Source organism: Odontomachus brunneus, unplaced genomic scaffold (genome assembly GCF_010583005.1).
Source record: "Odontomachus brunneus isolate Ranch 3 - 2012 unplaced genomic scaffold, Obru_v1 Obru_scaffold_026, whole genome shotgun sequence".
Taxonomy (NCBI): domain Eukaryota; kingdom Metazoa; phylum Arthropoda; class Insecta; order Hymenoptera; family Formicidae; genus Odontomachus; species Odontomachus brunneus.
In genome coordinates, this window is record NW_022639476.1 from 2,300,520 (window position 1) to 2,323,592 (window position 23,073).

The window sequence follows — 23,073 nt, forward strand, 5'->3', positions numbered from 1 at the left end:
GGAGTGCGCCGCGTCGTTATACTCGATTGTACAGGCTGTAAAATGTATTCTCGCTTTTAACAAGGACGATAAAAGGAATTTTAATATAGATCGTTAATCGCTAATTAGGAAATATATAAAAGGTGAGAGAACGAGAGGAAAAGGAAGAGAGAGAAAGAGAGTTGTCGTCGTCGTCGTCTCCGAATCGCAGCCCTCGCAGTGAGAGAGCCTTTTAATTGTACCTACACACGAATTGCACGTTACCGGAAAGACGGGGTGCAGTTTTCGCGTTAAAGTAGATGAGGACTGCCCACCCCCTACATTCCCCCTGCCCCCTCCGATCCCGCTCATTTCACAGGAGTGAGAATTCTCCTTGGAACACGCGACTCGCCCATATGTAATAGGGAACGAATGTAATTAGCAATTGGAGACAACCTCCGTGTCTGAGAATACGACACTGTAGGGAGTATTACATATATTTGCCACGGCATAATAGATCGCGAGAAATGAGACAGAGAGAGGAAGAGAAAGAAAGAAAGAAAGAAAGAGAGAGAGAGGGAGAGGGAGAGAGTGAATAGCTCGGATATGTGTGCATGTGCGTGCGTGCGAGAGAGTCTATATAAGTGCGTGAGAGAAAGAAACAGAAAAACGTAAGTAAGAGCGAATGATAAACGATACGAAGAGAACTGAGACATAACATAATAAAACAAGGACCCGTATATATATATATAAAAAAAATATATATATATATATATTCTCGTCTCCTTTTTTTTAGAATGATAAAAATAGTGAGTCGTTACGCTTTATATATTATACATTTCGAATATATGAATATACGAGTAAAACATAACGTACGGAAGCAGATACAGAAGAAAAAAAACATGCAGGCATCTTGTCGTTAAATTGTAAGATATTGTGTTCAAACTCCAGAATGTACTCTGATCCCCTCTTCCTCAGACTACTACATATTAAATATATTGTGCACTATGCTCCAACTTGTCCATACAAATAAATATATTGAAAAATCTCAAAAACGCCTGCCTTTATTATTTTCCCGCAATTCGAACGCCTATCGTTTGTTCTTTACGCGAAGAAAGATTTATATCACAAAAATTCTGGAGTTTAATAAATATTGAACATTATAAAAATTTCGATTAATTAAAATTTCGTATCAAACCTCTCCGGCAGCATTTTCATATTCGGCATTCGGTGAAAATGAACTGACGGTGAAAATGACTGAATAAAAATAAAATATAATACGATAATAATAAAAATGAATTGACGATAATAAAAATAAATACTATTTCTTCTCCAGTGTAGAAATTATAAACTTAGGATAAGAATAGACCGAGCCAAAACGCAAGACCGGAAGATTATGAAGAAAGAAACAGAAAACGAAAGACGTATTTCTCTCTTGCTCTTATCGCGTGAATTAGAAAGAGATATGGCTTCCGTCTTCCGTCTCTTTCTATCTCTTTCTATCTAATTTTCACTTGTTAAAATTTTGGACACGCTCCATCTGTTCCTATTATGTCTGTGGTAAAAATCAAGAGTATATATGTACGTAGAATACTTCTTTTATTAAAAGAAATCTTAAACATCTTGGAAGCATCCAGAATTCGTTATTTCGCGAAACATTAATAAGACACACAGAATATCAAAACTATATAGGAATGCAATGTACTGTAAAACTTTCGAAATAAAACGGTTATCTGACTCAGTTTCAGCTTGTTTTACTAAATCTTTCGTAATATTAAAATTTCTTACCTCGAGAGCGCGTAAAAAAATCGAGTATTCATGTTTGGCGCTACTTTATAAGGAGAATGCGGAGGAGCTTTATTTTCGTATTTGTGATGCTGAAAATTGACGATTGTACCTGCACAAACTATTTGGCCGATTTTCTAATACTACTGTGATTAAAATGCGACATACTCTTACCATTATTCAGCGATGTAGTTATCAGGCCGAGGATGAAAAGTAAGAGCTCACGTTCGATAGAACCCGCCAAGTTCGCCATGTTTGGAAAAAGGATGCGTCATATGAAGTACAGGTGCATCATGGTGTAGCTATAAAGTACAGATTTATCTGCTCCTTGCGCCGTACTGTTTTCTCTCTAGGTTATGTTTGGTGGTATTCGCAATGCGATACGCCGCAAGCGCGTCTTCAATGCTGACAAAAGAAACGACTATTTAGTAAACACGTTAGAAATTTGTTAATCGTTTAAAAGCCTTTAGAAAATAATACAAGACTTAATAGTATTTGTGTTTGTTCAGTTACAAAGCTGTTTTTCTACTAAACACATTCAATGTTTACTAACACACACCAGTATTCTATATCTTATGATTATTCATCCATTTTTGCAGGAAATTTTACAAACAATTTCCATCAAATTTATGAACAGAGCTTATAAAAGATAATTTAAATTATGGATGAGATCGAATATAAATTAAAATCACAAGATCCTACTTTAATATCACATGTAAGTAGTTTTATAAAAATCGACAATACATTTCATAGTAGCTAAAAATTATTAGTAAATTATTAATTATTAATGTTATTTAATTGTTTCTCTTTACAGGCGATATCCAAGCTTGTTCAGATAATCATAGAAAAGTCAAAGCTAGAAAAGGATATTGCAAAAGTAAATTGATTTTTGCCTCTTCTGACAAATAGGATGCTTATTTCATTGGTTTTTATATACTGCTTTTTGTAGATATCAGAATTTCAAATACTCACTTTAAAGTGCAAGAGTGATGACTCTGTAGTCAGTACATCAGCCTGTCAAGCATTGATTATATTTGTTGAAGCTGGATTATACACTTCTAAGTCTGCGATAGCAACTTTCTTAAGTGTGTGTTCTTCAACGTATGTACATATGTATTAAATGAAATAATTATAAATAATATACATTTCTGCAAATACCTTTCGACAAATTTTATGTTGTTTGATTTTATGTTGTTTGATTTTACAGCAATTATGAATCAATCACTGTAGCTGTGAGTGAGCTGTTAATGTTGGACTACAAGATGCACAATCAGCCCAGTGAATATAATCTTGAAGCATCTACTCAGCATCCATTTATTACAATCTTGAATCAGGAAAAGTATAGTTGGAGAGCAGTGCTGATTCAAATGAAGCAAATAATGCATCATAATGATAACGAGTATATGTCATCACTGATATAATATACATATATTGCAAAATAATACACATAGAGAATCTCATAAATTATCATTATGAAAAACTTAAGAATAGATAGATAAAGAAATGTATAATCTATTTTGTTGACTTTTTTACTTAAATTACAAAAATTAACTTTCTGATAATTAAAGTTAAATTTTTACCTGTTTGGATTTCAGACTCGTGGAGCTCTTGCGGCCTGTATTCCTGTATATACTATGCAATCCTTCTACAGATTTGGACGACGGCTTTAAACAACAAGCATGGCAACTTGTGATCGAAACTAGTGACGCTTCCAATTTAAAAGTAGAGATTTTACTCTGGCTGTGCGTTAATCAAACACACATTTGTATCGATATGAATTGTAGAGTGCTCGAGCTTGCAGAGAGATCATTGCTAAAGAAAGATATCAAATATTGTACAGCACTGGTGCCTCTGATCACGTCTTTGACGATCAATTTCTTGGAGTATGGTTATCATCCGGCGCAAAATTTGTCTATGATACTTGATTTAATCGAGCAGTGTTGTGACGACTATATTGGAGACATCATGATTATTTTAATGGCAGAAATTATTTTAATATGTCCAGCCACTTATTTGTCGAAAGTTTTTAATATATGTGAGTATATATACCGTACGATATGCATAAATAATGTGATAAAATTCTGCGTTTTCCTATGTAAAAATTGCATAAAATTCTGTGGGACTTAATTTCGTATAATCGTAGGTAGAGTTATCATGGACAAGATGCCGTGCAACGTTATATTACTACACGCTCTAGCTGCAGCCTTGCTAAAATGGCTAGCTTATCCGTCAATGTTGTGCCAAGACTTGTTACCGGTGGCGAAGGAATTGATAAACAGGATTTTGCAACAGAAAGACACTGATAGTTATCACGTCGGCGACAACACTGTTCCGAACGAGTTGCTCCTTACGCTCAGCCACAGCAACAACCATATTCGAATCTACACAGAACTCGTCCGCAATCTATACTCTCTGGAGAGTGATGTCGAGTCTTGGTTGGAGAATTTCGCGCTCGCACCGGTCGATCTCGGTTACATGTGCAAATTGATCCTATGCGGGATCTTCTTGCACAGCAGCGAGTTCCGCGTCGTGCAGAAATCCTGCCAGATTCTTGTGAAAATGGTCCATGAAATCAACTCCTTCGCATCGCACATGCTGTCCTTACTGCTGCACAAACTGACGAAAACCAACGACAGCGTTACGTCCAAATATCTGCTGCTGTCTCTCCCGGAATTTGTCGTGTACAAAGAGAACTTGCGGATCGTCATTCACACATTGAACTCGCTATTGAGCAGCGATAAGTCCCTGCAATACTTCGCGGTTCAGCTGTATGTAATGACATTGAAAAAGGAACCACGTTGCCAACGTTTTGTGTCCGACGCGTTGATAGATCTAGCCAAGGAGAGTGGCCACAGCTGGCACTCGGATGTAGCATGCGCCCGGGCGATAAAGTACGTCTGCGAGAGCCGGCCTGAACTCTGCACGGACTTCGTGCCGCTGCTGTCTCAGATCTTGAATCGCTGCTACGACTTGAACGGTGGCGCGGCCAGTGCGCTCGCGCTCGACAGCATCTCGTTATTGTGCGAGGCTGCTATAATAGGTACTTGAGAACTCTTATTTTCATATGTTATCATATGTATCACACTTCTTTATAAATCACCAAAGTTCTTCTCTCGTAATTAACATAGACCACGATTTCGTTTCACAGGTGTTTGTTCAACGTGGAAGTTGTTGGCACCGAAAATGCGTAAGGAGAAGCGCACGGTAATCTTGGAAAGTCTCTGCGGCCTCTTTACGGACGTTCCTTCCTTCCCATTCAAGTCAGACGACGACTACGAGAGCTTCTTCGTCGATGTGGTGCCGCTTCTATGGAGCTACGTGGTCGGCCGGGACATGAGGGTCGCAGAGTCGGCGCTCAAGGCGTTGAAGTCCTACTCCTTCGCGCGAATTCCCTTAAACGCTTTGCCGCTGGAGTTTCGGTCGAATGTCACGTTACCTCGCGTGTACTATGAGAAAGCGGCTAGTAAAGACGTCAATCCCGAGGACATAGTGCAATACGTGCCAGGCGCGTGCTGGATACAGATGTTGAAGAACATAAACAGAAGCATCCTGACGATGGCCGGGGATCTCCTGATCTCCTATATCGAGGAAGAATTGGGCACTTACAAGTCGCAGATATACAATTGGCCGCAAGGAGAACCATGTAATTTTAAATACTTGCCGGAGAGAAGTGTGATCAGGGCAGTCGGCGAGCATTTAAGACGAAGCAATCCGTCGGACCCGAGTGAGCAGAGGATTGTTGTGGAATGTATGCGTATATTCACTCACAAGTACACGAAACCATTGCCGAATGTGCAGTGGGAATTTCTAAGTAAAGCCATGCAGATCTCGGAGGTAGCCAAAGAGTACGGTTTATCTATTGCGAGCCGTCATTCGTACATTTCGTCGTCGGCAAAACTTCTGGTGGAGAATTGCCTATCGAAGTACAGGTCGCCGAATTTCAAGTCTACGTCGGACGTGGGCATGTTGTTATTGAATGAAAAACATTTGGTGTTTTACACGAATCTGCACGAGCTGTGCCAAGCCTTCCCGCCGAACGACTTGAAGCACTTCCTCGAGGCTTCTCTCGATTGCGTAGTCGAGAAAATATCACTCAACGACGAGAAAGCGGTCGCTTCGTTTGATCGTATCATGTCTTCTTACGCGACGGTTTTGAATAGCGACGCGACACACTTAGGCAATCGCACGCTACTGTATACCATACTGAAGAACATCTTCCAAAACATCGATTTAACATCGAACCATTTCCACAAATATTTCACAACCGTGATGGAATTGTCGGTCGAAGAAGTAGAACGAGTGACATCGCCTAATATCTGGTGGGAAGGAACGCCAGAAAAGCTGAGGAACGCTATAGTTGTTAGGGTCGAATTGGCCTCGAGGAAATTTAGCGAGATGCCTCTCTCTTTGTTGAATGAACCTATCGACGTGGTTGCGTCCAGTTCTACAGAGTAAGTGTTGTGAGGTAGTAAGAAGTAGTTACTACTAACTCTTGATGCTCGCTTCAGTTTTTCAGTAAAAATGAACATTATTCTTTTTACTTTCCCGTAGGATGCAGAAATACTTATTGGAAGGTATGCAGAAGGTGCTGGCCGAATTGAGATCGGAAAAGTACTGCGTGGATTGGATCGTGGAATTTATGAGTCGTATCAACACGCTCATGTTGGAGTCGCCCGACGAAAAAGACAAGATCGCTTTTTATTGTGACATTTTATTCATCTCTGTTATCTGCTTGTCCGGTATGGACTGTCTTCTGTCGAAGAAAGAATTACTAAGTGCTTCGCAAGATTTCAGGATACGATTGTTTCCGCAAGCGATCTTGATGCTCGTTAACAAACAAATTTGGAAATCCACAACTCGTCAGGTATTCATCTTATTTACTTTACGTCTTTTGTTCAACTAAAAATATCTTATATATATATATATATTTTTTTTTTTTTTTACAAAGCTACTTATACTTAATCTCACATGTTCTTAACAACTAAAAATGTAATCATGTCGTAAAATTGAAATTGCGAAGAAGTTTTGTCTTCGTTGCGAAACTAACGATACACATCCATCAACATAAGTACAGATTGTTAATTGTATTAATTCTTTTTTTAGATCATGAATTGGCTGAATCACATGAGGATCAGTTCCGTACCTGATGTGTATAGACTTGCGTTTCAAAGCGCGTTAATCTTATTAAGGCATGAAAAAGACTATATCTTACAATGGACAAATTATCTGTCCATTAAAACTTGCATCCCAACATAACTATACATATGTATAACTAAATGTATTTACAAGAGATATTTTTGTATAAAAAAAAGGGAAGATTATACGTTCAGTGAATTAACTTCTTTTTTTTCGCATTATTCAGCCTTGTACTCGATTAAGAATATTAAATCCTCCTAGATAGAACTGCAATGGAAAATTATGGACATATCCGACATCCCCTAATCAAACATCTACGTTCTTCTATTAATCACTAACAAAATAATAATTATATCAAGCCTTGATAGGCATATATATACACTTAGGTCCGTATATCCTTATTGTGTTAATTAATGCTCAATTCGTTTAATTGTTATAAATTTTTCTATGTTCAATATATTATGTATTATATTTTTCAACAATATATAACGTGTAGAAAAAGATAACCCAACCGTCACAGTCAAAAGATAAACATTCAAAAAACGTGAAAACTTTCTATCTTTCTGTTGGTTTGAATGTTTTCCTGAATTTTGCGTTAAAGATATGTAGATTTATGCGATCGAGCGTATATATATGTATGCTATATTGGACTAAGAGTCAATCACACGGAAGAGAAGAAGAAAATTTCAGTTAATCGCGATTAGTAATTACCGGCTTAGTTGTTACCATACAGAGAATCACAAGCGATAATCAAGCGACGCGGTAGCGTCGCGACGCCAAGTACATAAAGACGATAAAATAATGTTTTAAAAAATCTACTAATAACTTCTTAATTCGATAATTACTGTGCTCTTTTGTTTATATACATCAGTACTTTTTAAAATATTTTACAAGCGCAATGTCGATGTAAAGAATACGAAAACGCTACTTTATAAGGCTCTCCGATTTGTATAGATATAACATAATATAAATATAAATTTTCAAGAAATCGGAAGAAACTCGTATTCGTTCATTTTCTCTATAAAATATATGTTATGTACGATAATACTCATATTGAATAAAGTAGCGAGCACAGGTGCGCTTGTTGTAAAAGTGAAAATGCATATTATATAACGATCCCTAGCTAAACTATTTTTCATCATTCTTCACACATAGTTTCCATACGTATTACCTCAATATGTGTCATACCTATCTACAATTTTCTCGTCACATATGTTACATGTGACGACACTCATAATGCTACACGGATGTCTCGCTGTTGTCTAACGTCATTACTGTTAAAGTGTTGGGTCTCGAACCAGTCAGGATCTGTTCCTCAGGTGGACGCATCCTAGGCTCCAGGATATTTCTTTTTGTCTCGATGCTCTTCTTGATTGGTGTACGACTAGGACTGGACTTCCTGCTGTTCGGGTACGACTTTAACAAACGTGCCCTGAACAATCAATAAACATTTGGAATTATCAACTCTGCCAAGTTCCTATTCCTTTCATCATATATATTTGAAACCAAAGTTACTGCTAAGATTTCTGGACTTACTGCTACAGAACCTTAAATATTTTCTAAGTCCGTTGGAAACCGCCATAATGAGCGGTTAAATTTTTATTTATACATTTTTTTTATTTGGATGATATCATCCGTGTGAAATCAGAAAAAAATTTTGTATTAAACAAAGAATAGTTAAATAAAATTAACACATTTAAAAAAGTATGTTAGAGCCATTTTATCTTAGGAGAAGGTAAATTTGCTAAAACATAACAAAATTTTCTACTATCTTGTTATAAGGTCAAGCAGTTATTCAACATATATGTGACTGAATTATTGCTGAATCATACATACGCATCCATTAACTTGAGGAACAAACGTGTGTATACTTGGTATTCTTCGTCACCAAATTCAGTAGGATCATGTCTTGCATGCTCATAGAGATCACAGAACTGGTGAATTAAACGCTGGCCACTTCCATTTAACGGTGTGGCAAGTGTGGTGAGTAGATACGCTCTGAGATTTTCAGAAGGATGTCTTTTCAGACAGCTGTCGTACTTTGTAATCTCTGACTCTGCAAATATATTTGATAGAAGCCAGAGCTCTCAATCTGACATGACAATAAAGCAGCTTACCTAAACTTTTTACATCGTCAACTGCTTTCAGTCTGTAATAATGTGGTGGAGCTTGACCTCCTGAAGTCAGAATATATCTAGGATCACTGATGAGTTGTGGTTCGTACTGGATTCTAGGTATTACCTCTATTCTCCTTTCTATTTCCTTCTTTAAAGACTGTAATATGAAATGCAGTAGTAGATTTGTACTTTTTCAAAGAACTTTCTGAACTAATGTACTGGTGCAGTAAGTTAGAGTGAAACAAGTAGATTTCATTTTACTTATCAGAAAAATGTTCGAAAAAAAAAAACAGACTTGTTGATTAAACAACAACGCAGTGGCATAGTATTAGGTTAACCTCAAAATCATTGTCGAAAACTCACCTTTTTCGCATCGTGTCCTATAGGAATATGAGGACCTCGACGGGATCTCAGGGCGAACCTCATGATTTGACGTTTTGCGAAAATGAATAGTAATAATATCGTCAAAACGCCTGCTGCTATGAATATCACTATGGTTACACCGGAGAGTTCCTGCGACATTTTTGTACAACAATCGACGAGCTTCGCTTCAGTAAATTGTCAGAAATGCTTTCTTTTGCTAAGAAAGAAACATATGCCGTGTCGAATTAATCATATAAACTCCACGACACGAACTTGCAAATAGAAAAATCTACACCGCACTGATTAGCGTACAGAGTCGTATCTCGCGCGCGTCGCCATGAACCCAAACGAAACACTTTATCTCATAGCTATATTTATACATTATGCTTTTGAATTTTTAAGATAACAGAAAACAATTCACTTAAACAATACTACTTTAATGACTGCAGTTTTGTATTATTTGTCGCTACCAAATTACCAATACCGAATTTCAATAAATATACTTTGCAAAATATAACTAAATTTATATTAAAAAATTAATTTTTTTGAAAAAATCAGAAGTCAAAAACTTTTAAACCAATTATTCAGAAAATCATTTTTACTGCAAGAATAAATATTTTATCTTTTTTTTAGACAAGTGATTTAACATATATATATTTATATATTTTAAAATTATATGATTTAAAATTATATATTCCGTAAGATACTTTCTATGGCTTTTTTGAATAATGTTTCATTTATGGCGGCTATCTCGAGCATTAAATTTTTTTGCTCTTCAGAGAGTATTGTATTAATTTTTAAAAACGACAGTATGAGTTTCCCGAAGTTCTTATCTTTGGAGTAGCAAAGTGCCTTTTCTGAGAATAGTTTTATAACTTTGCTAATCATGTCATGGTCGAGCTTTATAGATAAGAAATTTTGCAAAACAGTTATATGCCATGGCTTCAGTTCCTCGACGAATGTAAGGAACTCTCTGCAAAGACATGAAATATTTCTTGTTAGATGTGTTTACTATTTCTAAAATGACTCAAATAGAACATAGCAAGTTTATATATGCAATAGTCACTTTTACAATCATTATAGATAAATGCTAATCTCAAAATTACTAAAACCTGTAGTGTTTTATAATAATCTCAGAAGAGAATCAAGAGATGATTGAATTAATAATAATAACGCAATTATAGAACGTACTCTAAGAGCACCCTTTTTTTTCCTTGTTCAAATGTGTTTACAATAGTAGAAATTAATGTTGTGTCTTTCAATTCAGCATTGAGAACAGGTACAAATATGAACTGCTGTATCTCATTGGGAAATTTTTTAACACATTCACCGATCGCGGATGACAGTAAACGAGATGGTTCTTCCAACTGAATAATCTGTGACCACAGTTTAAAGAATAATTAACATATAAAGTATGAGATCAATTGATGATTGCAATTATCAGTATTATATTATTGATTACCTTTGGTAGTAACAAATGTGTGCACAAAATATTGAGATATTTCATTTTCTCCTCAATAGTCATGTCATTCATTGACTGACATATATTATAAATGCCCTTAGAACTTGATTTTTTAGACAGCTCATCCACTAGTGGGACAATATCCTCGTCAGGAAGATTTTTCAATTGGGCAAAATCTAATTTTCCATTATTTCTTTCTAAACTTTCACAAAGAGACTCTAATATATCACACTTTTGCAATGGTGCAGTTGCAGATTTTTCTGCAGTTACTATAGGTTGTACAGTTCGTTCAACTTGAGTGAAATAAAACTGAGTAGATGGTTCTAGCGTTGACTGACTGAATGGCATCTGAACATTACTACCGTTCTCTTTGTCATCATCATTATCACTATCTTCACTATCTTCTGAGGACATTTTTTCTTCGCTCTAAATTAAACAGTTTACACATTAATGTGTGTGCATGTATGTATATTTAATAAATGATACACATACTATTTAAGTAACTTTGCAATAAAATAATTATTTCCACTATTATTTCATTTTCGCAAATAGATTTGCCAATGTTAACATTAAATCCTTCATATCAGACTCGTAATTTTGAGAATTTAATTTATAACAAGCAAAATATCAGTAGTCACGTGAACTAACCTCTCCTGTAATCACCTTCCACATCGGATTAGCCTGGGCGATATTATTCTGCATTTTTTCCTTCATAGATTCGAGTCTCGTTGCGGTTTCTTCTGACAACGTGTACTTTTCGAAGAAAATCTCCCAATCCATATTTTCCCGCAATTGTTCTCTCATATTGCTTAATTTCGCGCATGTTCCGTTCAACATCGTGGCATCAGTGACGTATACGTCTTGATACCTGAAGCTGCTTTCCTTCATAATAAGTCTACGAATACAAACGAATAACATGATCTTCATATAATTTCCCTTCGTCAGAGAATTATTGTCAAAGAAAAGATCGATATTCCTTCTATACTTCTATACAATTTTCAACACCTATTTGTTTTCAACAATTTTTTTGATAGTATTTTTTCGAATCAAGATTCTCAGGAGCTGTGGATATTCTCAGGGCACGTTCGTCCGCTCTGTGAATATTCCCATAGATATTTTAGCAGTCCAATTTCCCAGTTTTCCGCAGTCGTTAGCATTCGCAAGTCAATCGCCGCATGTCTATTATGAAGAAAAGAAGATCCCCGCTGAAGGTCCTTGCGAGATCACGTCGCGTTTCATTGAAAAGAAGAAAAATAAAGTGAGACAAAAGGAACAGAATCCAGAAAGAACAAAAGATCACAAAGATTGTTAAAATGATGTTAAAATGACGAAAAAATCAAATGACGACGAAAATAACAACGAAAATAATGAGAAAACTCACTTTTCAATCATGATTCGATCATTATCTTGTCATTTTGACGTCATCGTGACTGTCTATTCTACTTGGGAAGCGAGTGCACGTCTTTCTTCGCAGTCACTCATGGGCGGTTCGCGCGGCGGCGAGTCAGTCGTTGACGCACAGTGCGCGAGTTCAGTTGTGCAGTAAAGTGCCGCATGTCGATACGCGCGATCGACAGACCATAACAATAGCAACATTTTCGTTGAGCGATTCCATGATCACATCCGCAAGAAGCGTCGATTTACGAGAACGCTCATCCTTCCTCGACGGCAAGGTAAGCTTGTGATTAGATAATAAAACCGTGTATCTTCGTTACTCGTAAGTATCGCCTCGAGCAACGTGAAATCTCCAGATATGTCTGAAAGATATCCGAAGGACGACTGTTTCTTGAATGTTTAAAGAATGTCTCTCGCAAATGCAACGTGAATTCCGGTGATTTCAGGAGATGCCTGCATGTTTTTCGAGAGAACATGAAGATGTCTTCATAGTAAGTCGTAGAGATTTATAATTAAAATACAATTTAATTCTAAATGAGATTCCATTTGGAAGTAGGAAAATAAAAAATAAGGAATATAAGGAATAAGAGAAGAAAGATAAGAAAAATATAATCGCGTCGCAACAAGTTGCGGTCTTTAGAGTAACCCGCACAAAAATTTGTGTCGTGACAATTCACATACGAACGCGCTCAAGAATATGCTATATTTATCCTGAAATTACTAGCGCGATCGATTAACGCTTAAAACGTTTACAAATTGCACTTACAAATTGCTGGCGTTTACATTTCTTTAACGCGACTTTTATATATTCACGAGTAGACGTGCAACTTACACACGTCTTTCTGCGATAACGACATATATTTCGGACATGTAGTGAATGTTCTCTTCTTCCTCTTTCTCCTCTTTCCGTCTGCGTCACGTTCATATCAACGTCACGTTCAACGATCGTTTAAATTCCAACATAGAAATCATCTGCATAACGACAGAGGACGGGATCCATTAGACGCTTTAAAGCACTTTAACTGTATAATGACATCATTAATTCCGTATATTAAAAGGAAAACACTTGGAAGCCTATAAAACATCTAATGGATCGCACCCAGAAAGGGAGAGAAAGAGAGTCGCGGCTGATTTGCATTGCTTGTTATCGTGGCGCGACGTTAATGAGACACGATAACGCGATACGTCACTAATGTAATATCCGGAGCAAACTCGCGCGACCGATTTTGGAAACAGATAAATCGGATAAGCTCGAGGAACCTCGGATTTCCTATATTATTATTATTTGAAAACGCAAACATTACACGTGCTTGCGTAATTATCATTCGCTACGTGTGAATGATCATCCTTGTACAAGTGAGGCTTATATTATCATACATATGACTTCGGTACTTATCACGAGACGCGTGAAAGCATCGTAAGTAACCCGTGTTAACATTACTCAAACTGTTTGAAGCAGTGTAGGTGTTCGCCGGAGATATTGCACAAGGCGTGTTTGAGTCCAGGCTCTGTCACGTAGTAGTTAACGGATTGATTTATTTGCGCGGAGTGGATCATTGAATCGTGATAAGCGGCACATCTGTCACACATTCACCGGGCTAGATCGCGAATAAATCGGAGATCGGAAACAGGCTTCGTTTCGTTGATTCCGGTGATCAATCGACCCCGTCTATTTCCCTATCTGAACGATTCACAACCTTTGTATTAAATGATTATAATATTAAACCGCTATCGTACGAGAATCGCATGTATCGGTGGTAAATTTACTCGCGCAGTCGACCGTGTCGAATCACGTTTCCACCGCGCGAATGGACGTCAACGGAGTCGACAGGTGTGTCCTTTTTAACGGGACCAGGTTGGCATTTCTTGCATTTAAATTTAAACAAGTGTACGATCAAGTGTTGAAAGGAAAAAGAACAAAATTCTAAGATGTGGCATACAGCTGATATCAGCAGAAAAGGTGCTCATGTCAAATATAGCTGATGTTAGCAGAAAAGGTGCTGATGTCAACTATCCGCGTGTCAACGAGTTAATATTAAGTCCTCGTAAATAAAACACAACGTACAGGACGAGATTTGATTAGCAGAAACTACACAACGTCGATGGGGTTGCTTTGTTCTGTATTCCGTGTATCTGCCGCCGCGTTCGCTATCAAATTTATTAGCATCGGCCGCGCACGATATTGAGAACTGGTTTTGCCGCTGGAAAACCCAGATCGCAAGGCCGTTGTTTACGCATGTACGTATTATGAATACGCGCGCGCCTCCGCGTTTGACAAGAGTGGGAGAGAACGCCGTTGTTACTGAACCGCACACAGATGTTCACTGCACTCGCCGGTGACGCGACGAAGTTTCCGATTCACTTGGTGATGTATGAAGAATATTCCTGGGATACCTGATAAAAACAGAACAAACGCGTGTGAGTCATAATCGAGCTCATGATAATTATGTAACGGTACGGTGGGCATAGCTATTCGGGGAGATAAAAACGCTCTAAACGCACTCTAGTATTATCCTCGTGGAATTTAAATAACTCATTGTGTTTGCGTCAAAAACACGCGACAAACACGTCGATATAATGTAACATATGTTCATCCCGAAGTAACGAACGACATTTGAACGAGTGAATGTGGCGTGTTAGAGAAGGCCAGGTCAAGTTGGTCCAGAAGACATATGAACCATCTGTTTTGTCTATATATTTACTGTGCAACAAACAGTTGAAAAAGAATGGCAAAATGTTTCTTTTAGAAAGCACAAGTATTTCTTTTATGTTCTAAAAGGAACATAATTTTTTATGTTCCAGAGAAAACACTTGCGACTTCCTTTCCAATGTTCATTACGATAAACATATAAATGAAATGCATGACCAACTTGATCTAGTCTCCTCTACTATTTTTTCCCTCATTTATGAAACAGCTACGGCTATGAAAAAGCACGTTTCGGAGTTACTTTCTGCCGTAACTGCATGATTACGATTATTACGAAGAACGTGCGCAAGATCGGGAGTTCGGATAACGCTCGGCCACGTATTATTACACGTATCCGTTCGCAGTCCAGTGGTTATCTCTTGGGATGCAAACATTGTAGCGCATTGTTAGACCGTAACATTAGACTATCCGTGTATTCGATTAACAAAACGGCGTTATTAACAGCCGCGGAACGCTGTCTATGTATCGGCCAGGTGTCTCCGCGTGAATACGCCTTGTTCCAATTATTCAAATGATGTTTTTAATATTAAACAGACCGTGTTTTTCCGCGATGAGCAATCGCATAGTCCTCATGAATGTCGTTACGGTCGAACAAGCGGTAGGCAAGAAAAAAATTAACAACACGCATGATAATGTGCGCAAGACTCGCATTCGGCCGACTTATCTACAAAATTTGCTGCGGAACGTGATCGATTTCTCGCCAGCAAATACGAGAATTTACTTAAAACTAAATAACCGATGACCCAGCGAACACAATTTATTGTCCGATTACAACTGCGAAGACTAACACTAAGAGAATGCGCCGCATTTCAAGGAGAGTCTTCTTATTACAGAGCAGTATTTTCGAGAAACAAATTGCTCGCTCGAGATTTTTAGCCGGTTAATTATTTAATAACCCGTGTTATCGCGAATGGCACGATAGCGACAACTGTACCGTTTAATCCACGACAGCGAGAGTCGTCAGTGTACAAATATTATCCCGACAATGGTGCCGAATCGACAATTACTGATATACGATGTAGGGTGTGGCTGCGAACAGAATAGAAAATCGAACTGAATCAGAATCTCAAATCTGCGATATGACTAATATACGTATGAGAATCATTAACTCTCAGTATCACATTGTGGTATTAATTAAACTAGAAAATTTATTCTATAAAAAATATGAAGAAGTAAGTTTCCTTTTCTTGTTTTTGAAATATCTCTAAGGAAGCATAAAAATCATGAAAATCCTTAATTAAAAGAGAAACTGAAAAATTAAATTTTGTTCAGTGTTTGTATTGTATACCGAAACACTGAAGATGATTCCAAAGAAAATCCAAACGTATGTAGATCTCATTATATCAGAGATAATTATTAGATAATTTTTGTTCATAAAACTATTAATTTTTGTATATTTCAATTCAGCAGTTAGCTCTCACAGGTCTATTATTTTAATTTCTTATATTTGAAAAATTGAAATTTATTTTAATGAACCCCAATGATATACTGAGAATTAACATGTACATTGAACGTAGATAATTCGCTTGTACGATGTGTTCATTCGCGAGTTCATTGTCGTTTCTCATGTTGCGACGTCAGTTGCAGAGAAAGTGTATCGTGTAGGGTAACCAGTGTTCTTTGATATAAGTGACGTTCGACTGAAGCGAAGTGACTCACGCATGTGTGGGTCATTATAGTCGTTAATTGCATACATCTATATGATAATACACAAGTTCTAAACAAATAAAAAATCTGTCGTACATCGATACAGCTTTTTCCAGATCAAACGCTCGGGCACTTTTCCTCTCCTTATTGCTAAATGTCGAATGTGTGCATCTGAAAGTACGCCGCTATGCACTTTTCTGTTTATCACAACGGCGTCGAATCTTTATGTAGGTTACAGCTAAGCTGATAACGAATGAAGACTAGACGGGTGTGCGCGTAGCAAAACATAACAAATAGCAACGCTTGAACAAGGACGTCAAATCGACAAAAAGAGGTGCACTTTTTCTCTTTAATTGCAACCTCTGTCTTGCTTTACGTTAAAAAAAAATATAGATAGTCTCGCGATAATATATGAAAAAAGCGTGCCATAATTATTCAGACAACACAATTTACTGAAAAAACACTGATGTTTTAAAGACACTCAAAAGACGTCTCATTTTTTTCAAACGTCTTTAAAGCATCTTCCAGAAATTTGTACTGTCTGAGTAGTCAAGCCGAGAATTAAAATCAGATTAAAACGTTATACTTTCTTTCTCTCTCTCTCTCTCTTGCCGGCTAATTTCACCACTTGAGTTTCATCAAGATATAAACTTTTTATCACAACGGAATTCTCTACAAACACATGTGAGCGCCGAGTTTATCAGTACACAGCTTTATCGCAGAACCGACCGAAACATCCGATCGACGAACGAAATGAGAACACAAATACATACACGCATAGATGTGCACACGATTGCATTGCGTTTTCGCATTATAACCGCAACATGCACGGTTAAAAATACATTGTCGTCTTTAATAGACGTATGCGGAATTGCGTTATCGGTGCAAATAACGCGATTCCGGGAAACGATCGGTTTGCACGGCAACAAAGTCATAACTAAGCGACAGATTTATGCGCTTCAGTAGACGCAGGTGTGTGTACAGGGCACTTCAAAGATTCTCAATGTCCGTTTACAAAGTTGCTAGTTGAAAATCCATCCATCTATCCGTTCATCTATCGCGATATCCGTCGATCCGGACTGACTGTTTCCCACGTTGGAACTCGAGAACGCAGAGATCAGAGATTAGCGAATAATTGACTTAAACGAGTTAGTGTACGAGTTCGTACGAGCGCAATCAAGTGGGATCGCACTGATTACATATCAGTGTAGACAGGAGGCGCGTATCGGCTGATAACACACACGTGCTCGCTCGTTAAGTTAAATGCTGACACAGTGAGTGCGACGCGACTTGCCACTGTCGCGAGCAAACGAGCAGAACGCAAACGGGTACGTCGTCGTCGCGGGTCAACGTAATCTCAAGAACATGATATTTTTGTGCTTACTAAAAACGTGCAGGAAGCGAGTCGTTCTCGGAAATATACGGGATTTCCAGCGAATTTTCCTCCTTCCGCGAGAGAGAGAGAGATCGTCTCCGAGCTGGAACAACGAGATTGTGAAATTTGGTGAAAAGCGTGACAATCACGACGCAAAGGATAGTAGACGTGTACTCACGTATTCCTCAATATGAAAAATGAGCAGACATGACATGAGATATCGGGATTTCCGATGCGCGACTAATGATGCGTATTTTCTTTTTATAGTAACCGTGTCGGGAAAGTTTCTCGGGAAAAATAATAAAATGCTGGAAATCACGCTTCAACTTTAAAAAGATCATTTGTCTCGTTTCACAGTCTGACTTTATAGACCTTGGAGATGTGAGTCTCTCCCAGATGTATCAAACTGGTCGTCTCCTGTAAATTTCTCAATTTTAGAAAATTCAATACTTCATCATGTTCTTTAGTACTGAAATTAAAATTAAACTAAGAAAAGTGTAGATCAGTATTATTGGCTTTCGAAAGACTTACGTGTCAACTGGTAGTTGCGATTCTGGTAAATTTGCTACCTGCAGTAATCCTGACCTGCGCACATTATGACACTTCGAGCACCTGAAGTCTCTTGTATCTTCTTCTCTCTCTTTTCGTCGTGATTTCTTGAATTCTCAATCGAATGCTCTGCGGAAGTAGCAGTCTGTACGGTGCTGCAATTACGATCGAAATCTATATTGCTTATTCGTTTCGTGGAACGATCTACTTGTTTAAAGAGTACCATGCACGCAAGAGCGATACAAGTGCATACATATGCATCTGACGATTGTGCCGGAAGCAGGAGGCATAGGATAGACTATTAGAATCACGAGAACCGCGTAGTTACTTAATCAAAATGCATCGTCTCTGAGGAAAATATTACTACTGCTTATTGGCTGCATCTACATAACAAGGAGAAACAATGAAAGGAGTGTCTGCTTTGACGTTAGTCGTTTCGCTATTGCGCAACAATACATTCGCTATATATATATTAATACATAAATTAACGTAAAGTAAGTCCGAAAGCACGTTATTTACACCGCGTACAGGTAAAAGAAAAATGTTCGCGCTTCGACGTGCATTCAGAAGTATTGAGATAGCTGGATTTCGTTGAGGAACAATAAACATCTCCGAGCTCGCGCTTGTATCCGACTTATTTTCTTTCCTATGTTGAAGAGAAATTGCAAATATGTCTTGCAAATAATTATCAACGCGCAATAATTATATATTGTATAATTAACAATAACAAGAGACATTGATATGTCGGTTAATAGGTAACTTTCTTCAATGGTTATATATAATGCCAATATTAAAAACGATATCCAAGAAATCGAATTAAACGCATACAAAACAAAGATTATTAACAATTATTGTCAAATAATTGTTTCACACAATACATAATTATTGCGCACTGATAACTGCGGTAAGGCTCTTATTTGTAATTTCTCTTTAAAGATCGAATTTGCCTCTGCGAAAGCTGCATTCAATCATTAAGGCAACTTATTTTTGTTTGAAGAGCGACATTAACATTACGGGGAGAGAAGAATACAATCCCGTCCTGATCCTCGAATCGCGAGGTAAAACCTTTTAACGTAAGAATATTATTTCCAGGCACGGCGAGCGCTTAAGAAAATGCCGATTCTCTCTGAGTTGTCGCGTCGGTTTCAAATGTTAACGACAGACGCGAAACCGGATCCGCCGCGCACCGGTATCCCCAGTTACACGCACAATCTGCCGCCGACGGAGGACGAAGAGACGAAGAAAAGATCAAAATCGATGCCCACCACGCAGAACGAATTGCACGCGCACAGAAACGACAAGGACGACGATGGCGTCGACGTGACGGCGTCGATGCGACGACAGAAATCGGTGCCGAACGACGCAACGCCCACGAGAGATTTCTGCGCGAAAGCGGAAGACCTCGGTCACACAGGACCGACGAACGAGTCAAAGGAGTACAAACGATCGAGGACGCGAACGAAAGCGAAACATGGTAAATATTGTAAGTATAAGAAAGATATCGCCGCGCTTATCGTGAAAATTACGCACGGAAAAAGAATTTCAGTTCGTGTAACTATATGTGGAGCAGACGAAAAACTCGTTGATTCGCCTGAACATTCAACTGCATTAAAACTCAGTTGAGGTAATTGAGAGCAATTGTAGCTGAATAGAAGCCTTCTACAGAAATCATTCTGTTCTTAAACGGAATATTTCATCTGGTTCCTAGATAACAGAAAATTCAGTTACACTAACGGAGTTATTTTTTCCGTACTATAATTACTGTTAGGAAGAATTCTGAACGAAAACAATTATCGTATATCTTCGAGCGCAGAGAAGCTGTAATACCTATATTAATAAACATTACTCGAAACTCGTTTCTTTTAAGCGTTAAGATTAGGAAATTAATTTTTGTTGAAGATTCGAGATTACTATAGATAGACCTTGTCTTATCTCATAATTGCTTTCAATTAGACGTTCTTCGTTTAATCATATCGAATGTCTGTTGTCTTTTTTTCAAATGTTTGATTTATAAGAGAAAAATTCAAGGGAACAAAATGTAACTCGCCAAATATAGACGCAAGGTTGCAAAGTTACTTTGTTCAGGAAAGACACTGATAATAGTTCAAAGCAGTGCGACATGCAATTTTCTCGACTGACTCGTAAACGTTATCGCAAATTCCTCTGCGCTTGAATGTCTTCCGCAGTGTTCTATGCAATGTTTGTTTTTCTCATTGGACTTCTCATAGGAATTACGTTAACGAGGAAGGGAAACATCTCGTTTTCTACTTCGCAGAAAAGAAAGAGATATTCTCGCTTCTTGTCGCGCGAGTTATATTACGCGATATTCAAGAAGACAAATAACGGTTTTTTGCAAATTTATCAGTCTTTTAAAATTCTTAAAAATCAATTTGCAGCGCAAGGCACAAATGTCGTGAATTACAACATTGTCAACTCTAATGGGGTGAAGATTGGCTCGCGGACGAGCTACATATGCAATGTAAATCATTACGCGACGAACAATAACACGACGGCGCAGTCTGAAGCTTCCTGGTCGAAGCCGAAGCACCGGCCGATGTCGCCGAACGTGGAGGAATTGAGCGCGTGCGACGAAGAACTAGCGTTCGACGATATGATCACTATCAAGACGCACGTTGGACATGGCTGGAGGGACGTTGCGAGGAGGCTGTCTTACTCGGACGGTCAGATCGAGCAGTTCGAAGAGAATTACAGACACAATGGCATCGATGAGGTAATTAAGTTTCGCATTTTTAAAACTGGATATTCAATTCTAAATAATCTATCGACGACCTTTCCCTGCATTGATCGACAACCCTGTTCTGTCTGACGATCAAACAAATATATTAAAATATGTTAAAAAAACATGAAATACTCCAAAAATCTTTGAAATTCCAGTTTAAAAAATCGGCGTACCTAAAATTAATAAGTATGTTGCACTCGAATTTACGAATATTTTCCGCTTAGAAGGTAAATATCTCAATAAACCAATAAGCACGATCCGTAATTAATGAAATTATAAAGAAACCTAACGTTTATATACAATCCTGGTTATCAGCGAAATAAAAAAAAAAAAAAATCAATAAATATCAATTATAAATTTTAATGAGATATATTAATGAGATTATATTAGATAATGCCAGTTGTATCAGTAACTAAAAAATGAATCATGTCCTAAATATAGATTTAGTAATTAATCATTACATGAATGATCATTAAATAATATTACAGAGACATAAAAAAGAAATTTTTCTTTTAATAAAATTTCAAAGACTTTTAGAAATATTAAATACAAATATATTTTTAATGTTTCAATCATTAGGACAAGGTTTAATTATTGGGACATTTACTTTATATATCGTAAATCCCCGAAATGCATCTTAGTTATAGTGCTGAATCACTAAATAACATCGATTCTCATCTATATACAATGATTTTAGGTGATATATCAGTTGCTACTCGATTGGAAGCAAGCTAATACGCAAGATGCCCGACTAGGAACGTTAATCAGCGCATTGTGGTCTTGTCAAGAGTACGACTGTGTTGAGCGGCTAGTCGCAACTCGTAAGGTTCCCTCTTAGTTGCGACCTGGGGAATATTCGCGTCTCCTGTCTGATAAACATTTGTACATACGTACGCGATCAATCGCGATTTTTTTTACTCGAAATAGTATTCCAATTATTTTTTTACGTATCGCACATATACTCTAGCACGCATTTACATATATGCGTACGGTCACGCACATGGTATCGCGAAGGTCGTTTTTATATTCGTTCTATGTAATTTTCATTACACCGAACCGGTCGAAAGAATACTGAATGAACAGCATATTTGACCTTCGTCTGATTTAGTACTGTATAGAATTTCAATGAGGGATTCCCGGTAGTTCCCGAATGGGAACATGATCTGGTTAATAATATTCGGACACTTCGCGATACCTACGCATATGCATAATCATCATTTACACACACATACACACTTTTTGTTACTTATCCATATAATCTATACTGTACAATCTAGAATAAATATATACTGCGATTCTCTGAAAATTACGGCTTATTTATTTTTATTTAGTATAAAATGAATTCATGTACTCTGACATACACATTTATCGTTATTTAAAATTCAAGCACGCACGTACATACATTTTACATCATATTATATATATAATTATATCTATAAATGTAAAATTATATAAATATATAATTATATATATAATACATACAATTTTTGTATGAAATATATGTTTAATCGCATTTTTCGTCTTACTATCTTCAGGTGTTTCATAAACAAGAGATGTTACAAATTATAAAGAATGTCTGGCTATGCTCAGTGTTTCAATAATTAATTTCTTTTTTGCCATATTGGATTTTAAATTTTTATCGTCTTTCTAATTCTTAATTTACATCGTCTTTCCGAATTGATAATACAAGAAAATAGTTAATACTAATATTATTTTGTACATATCATCGTTATTAAAAGAAAACTACGTTTAGTGGAAATAATTTAAATGCAAATTAATATTAAAATGCTTATATATATATATATATATATATATATATATATATATATATATATATAT

The 23,073-nt window shown here is 37.2% G+C and overlaps 4 protein-coding genes and 1 long non-coding RNA gene across 12 annotated transcripts; 3 read left to right on the forward strand and 2 right to left on the reverse strand.

Moving 5' to 3' along the window:
* Positions 1-1,972: 1,972 nt before the first annotated feature.
* Positions 1,973-7,081, forward strand: LOC116842627 (focadhesin-like). Of its 3 annotated transcripts, none has more exons than XM_032812089.1 (10): positions 1,973-2,171; positions 2,343-2,458; positions 2,558-2,620; positions 2,693-2,844; positions 2,951-3,142; positions 3,339-3,778; positions 3,887-4,783; positions 4,892-6,194; positions 6,295-6,607; positions 6,847-6,999. In XM_032812089.1, exons 2-10 carry the CDS (start codon positions 2,405-2,407, stop codon positions 6,997-6,999), a joined length of 3,567 nt encoding a protein of 1,188 aa, XP_032667980.1. In that variant the 5' UTR covers positions 1,973-2,171; positions 2,343-2,404. The 3 variants fall into 3 exon arrangements, with proteins under 3 accessions (XP_032667980.1, XP_032667979.1, XP_032667981.1); XM_032812088.1 differs by having other exon boundaries at positions 2,058-2,179; XM_032812090.1 differs by having other exon boundaries at positions 2,074-2,458; positions 6,847-7,081.
* Positions 6,633-9,553, reverse strand: LOC116842630 (uncharacterized protein C1orf43 homolog). The gene is made up of 4 exons (XM_032812100.1): positions 9,360-9,553; positions 8,997-9,153; positions 8,716-8,935; positions 6,633-8,311 (listed from the first exon to the last, which is right to left on the reverse strand). The coding sequence occupies exons 1-4, from the start codon at positions 9,516-9,518 to the stop codon at positions 8,119-8,121; spliced, it is 729 nt and encodes a 242-aa protein (XP_032667991.1). The 5' UTR covers positions 9,519-9,553; the 3' UTR covers positions 6,633-8,118.
* On the forward strand, positions 8,727-10,549 carry LOC116842631. Its single transcript, XR_004377752.1, has 3 exons — positions 8,727-8,862; positions 8,955-9,113; positions 9,383-10,549. It is a non-coding gene; the product is annotated as an uncharacterized LOC116842631 (long non-coding RNA).
* Positions 10,015-12,351, reverse strand: LOC116842628. Of its 2 annotated transcripts, XM_032812093.1 has the most exons (6): positions 12,203-12,351; positions 11,827-12,035; positions 11,470-11,716; positions 10,822-11,247; positions 10,551-10,735; positions 10,047-10,332 (listed from the first exon to the last, which is right to left on the reverse strand). In XM_032812093.1, the coding sequence occupies exons 3-6, from the start codon at positions 11,707-11,709 to the stop codon at positions 10,047-10,049; spliced, it is 1,137 nt and encodes a 378-aa protein (XP_032667984.1). In that variant the 5' UTR covers positions 11,710-11,716; positions 11,827-12,035; positions 12,203-12,351. The 2 variants fall into 2 exon arrangements, with proteins under 2 accessions (XP_032667983.1, XP_032667984.1); XM_032812092.1 differs by having other exon boundaries at positions 10,015-10,332; positions 11,470-12,035.
* On the forward strand, positions 12,351-22,540 carry LOC116842629 (protein immune deficiency). Of its 5 annotated transcripts, XM_032812097.1 has the most exons (5): positions 12,351-12,494; positions 12,636-12,707; positions 19,587-19,977; positions 20,891-21,225; positions 21,932-22,540. In XM_032812097.1, the coding sequence occupies exons 2-5, from the start codon at positions 12,666-12,668 to the stop codon at positions 22,070-22,072; spliced, it is 909 nt and encodes a 302-aa protein (XP_032667988.1). In that variant the 5' UTR covers positions 12,351-12,494; positions 12,636-12,665; the 3' UTR covers positions 22,073-22,540. The 5 variants fall into 5 exon arrangements, with proteins under 5 accessions (XP_032667988.1, XP_032667985.1, XP_032667986.1 ...); XM_032812094.1 differs by lacking the exon at positions 12,636-12,707 and having other exon boundaries at positions 12,353-12,494; XM_032812095.1 differs by lacking the exon at positions 12,636-12,707 and having other exon boundaries at positions 12,353-12,494; positions 19,587-19,968.
* The last annotated feature ends 533 nt before the right edge of the window (positions 22,541-23,073 follow it).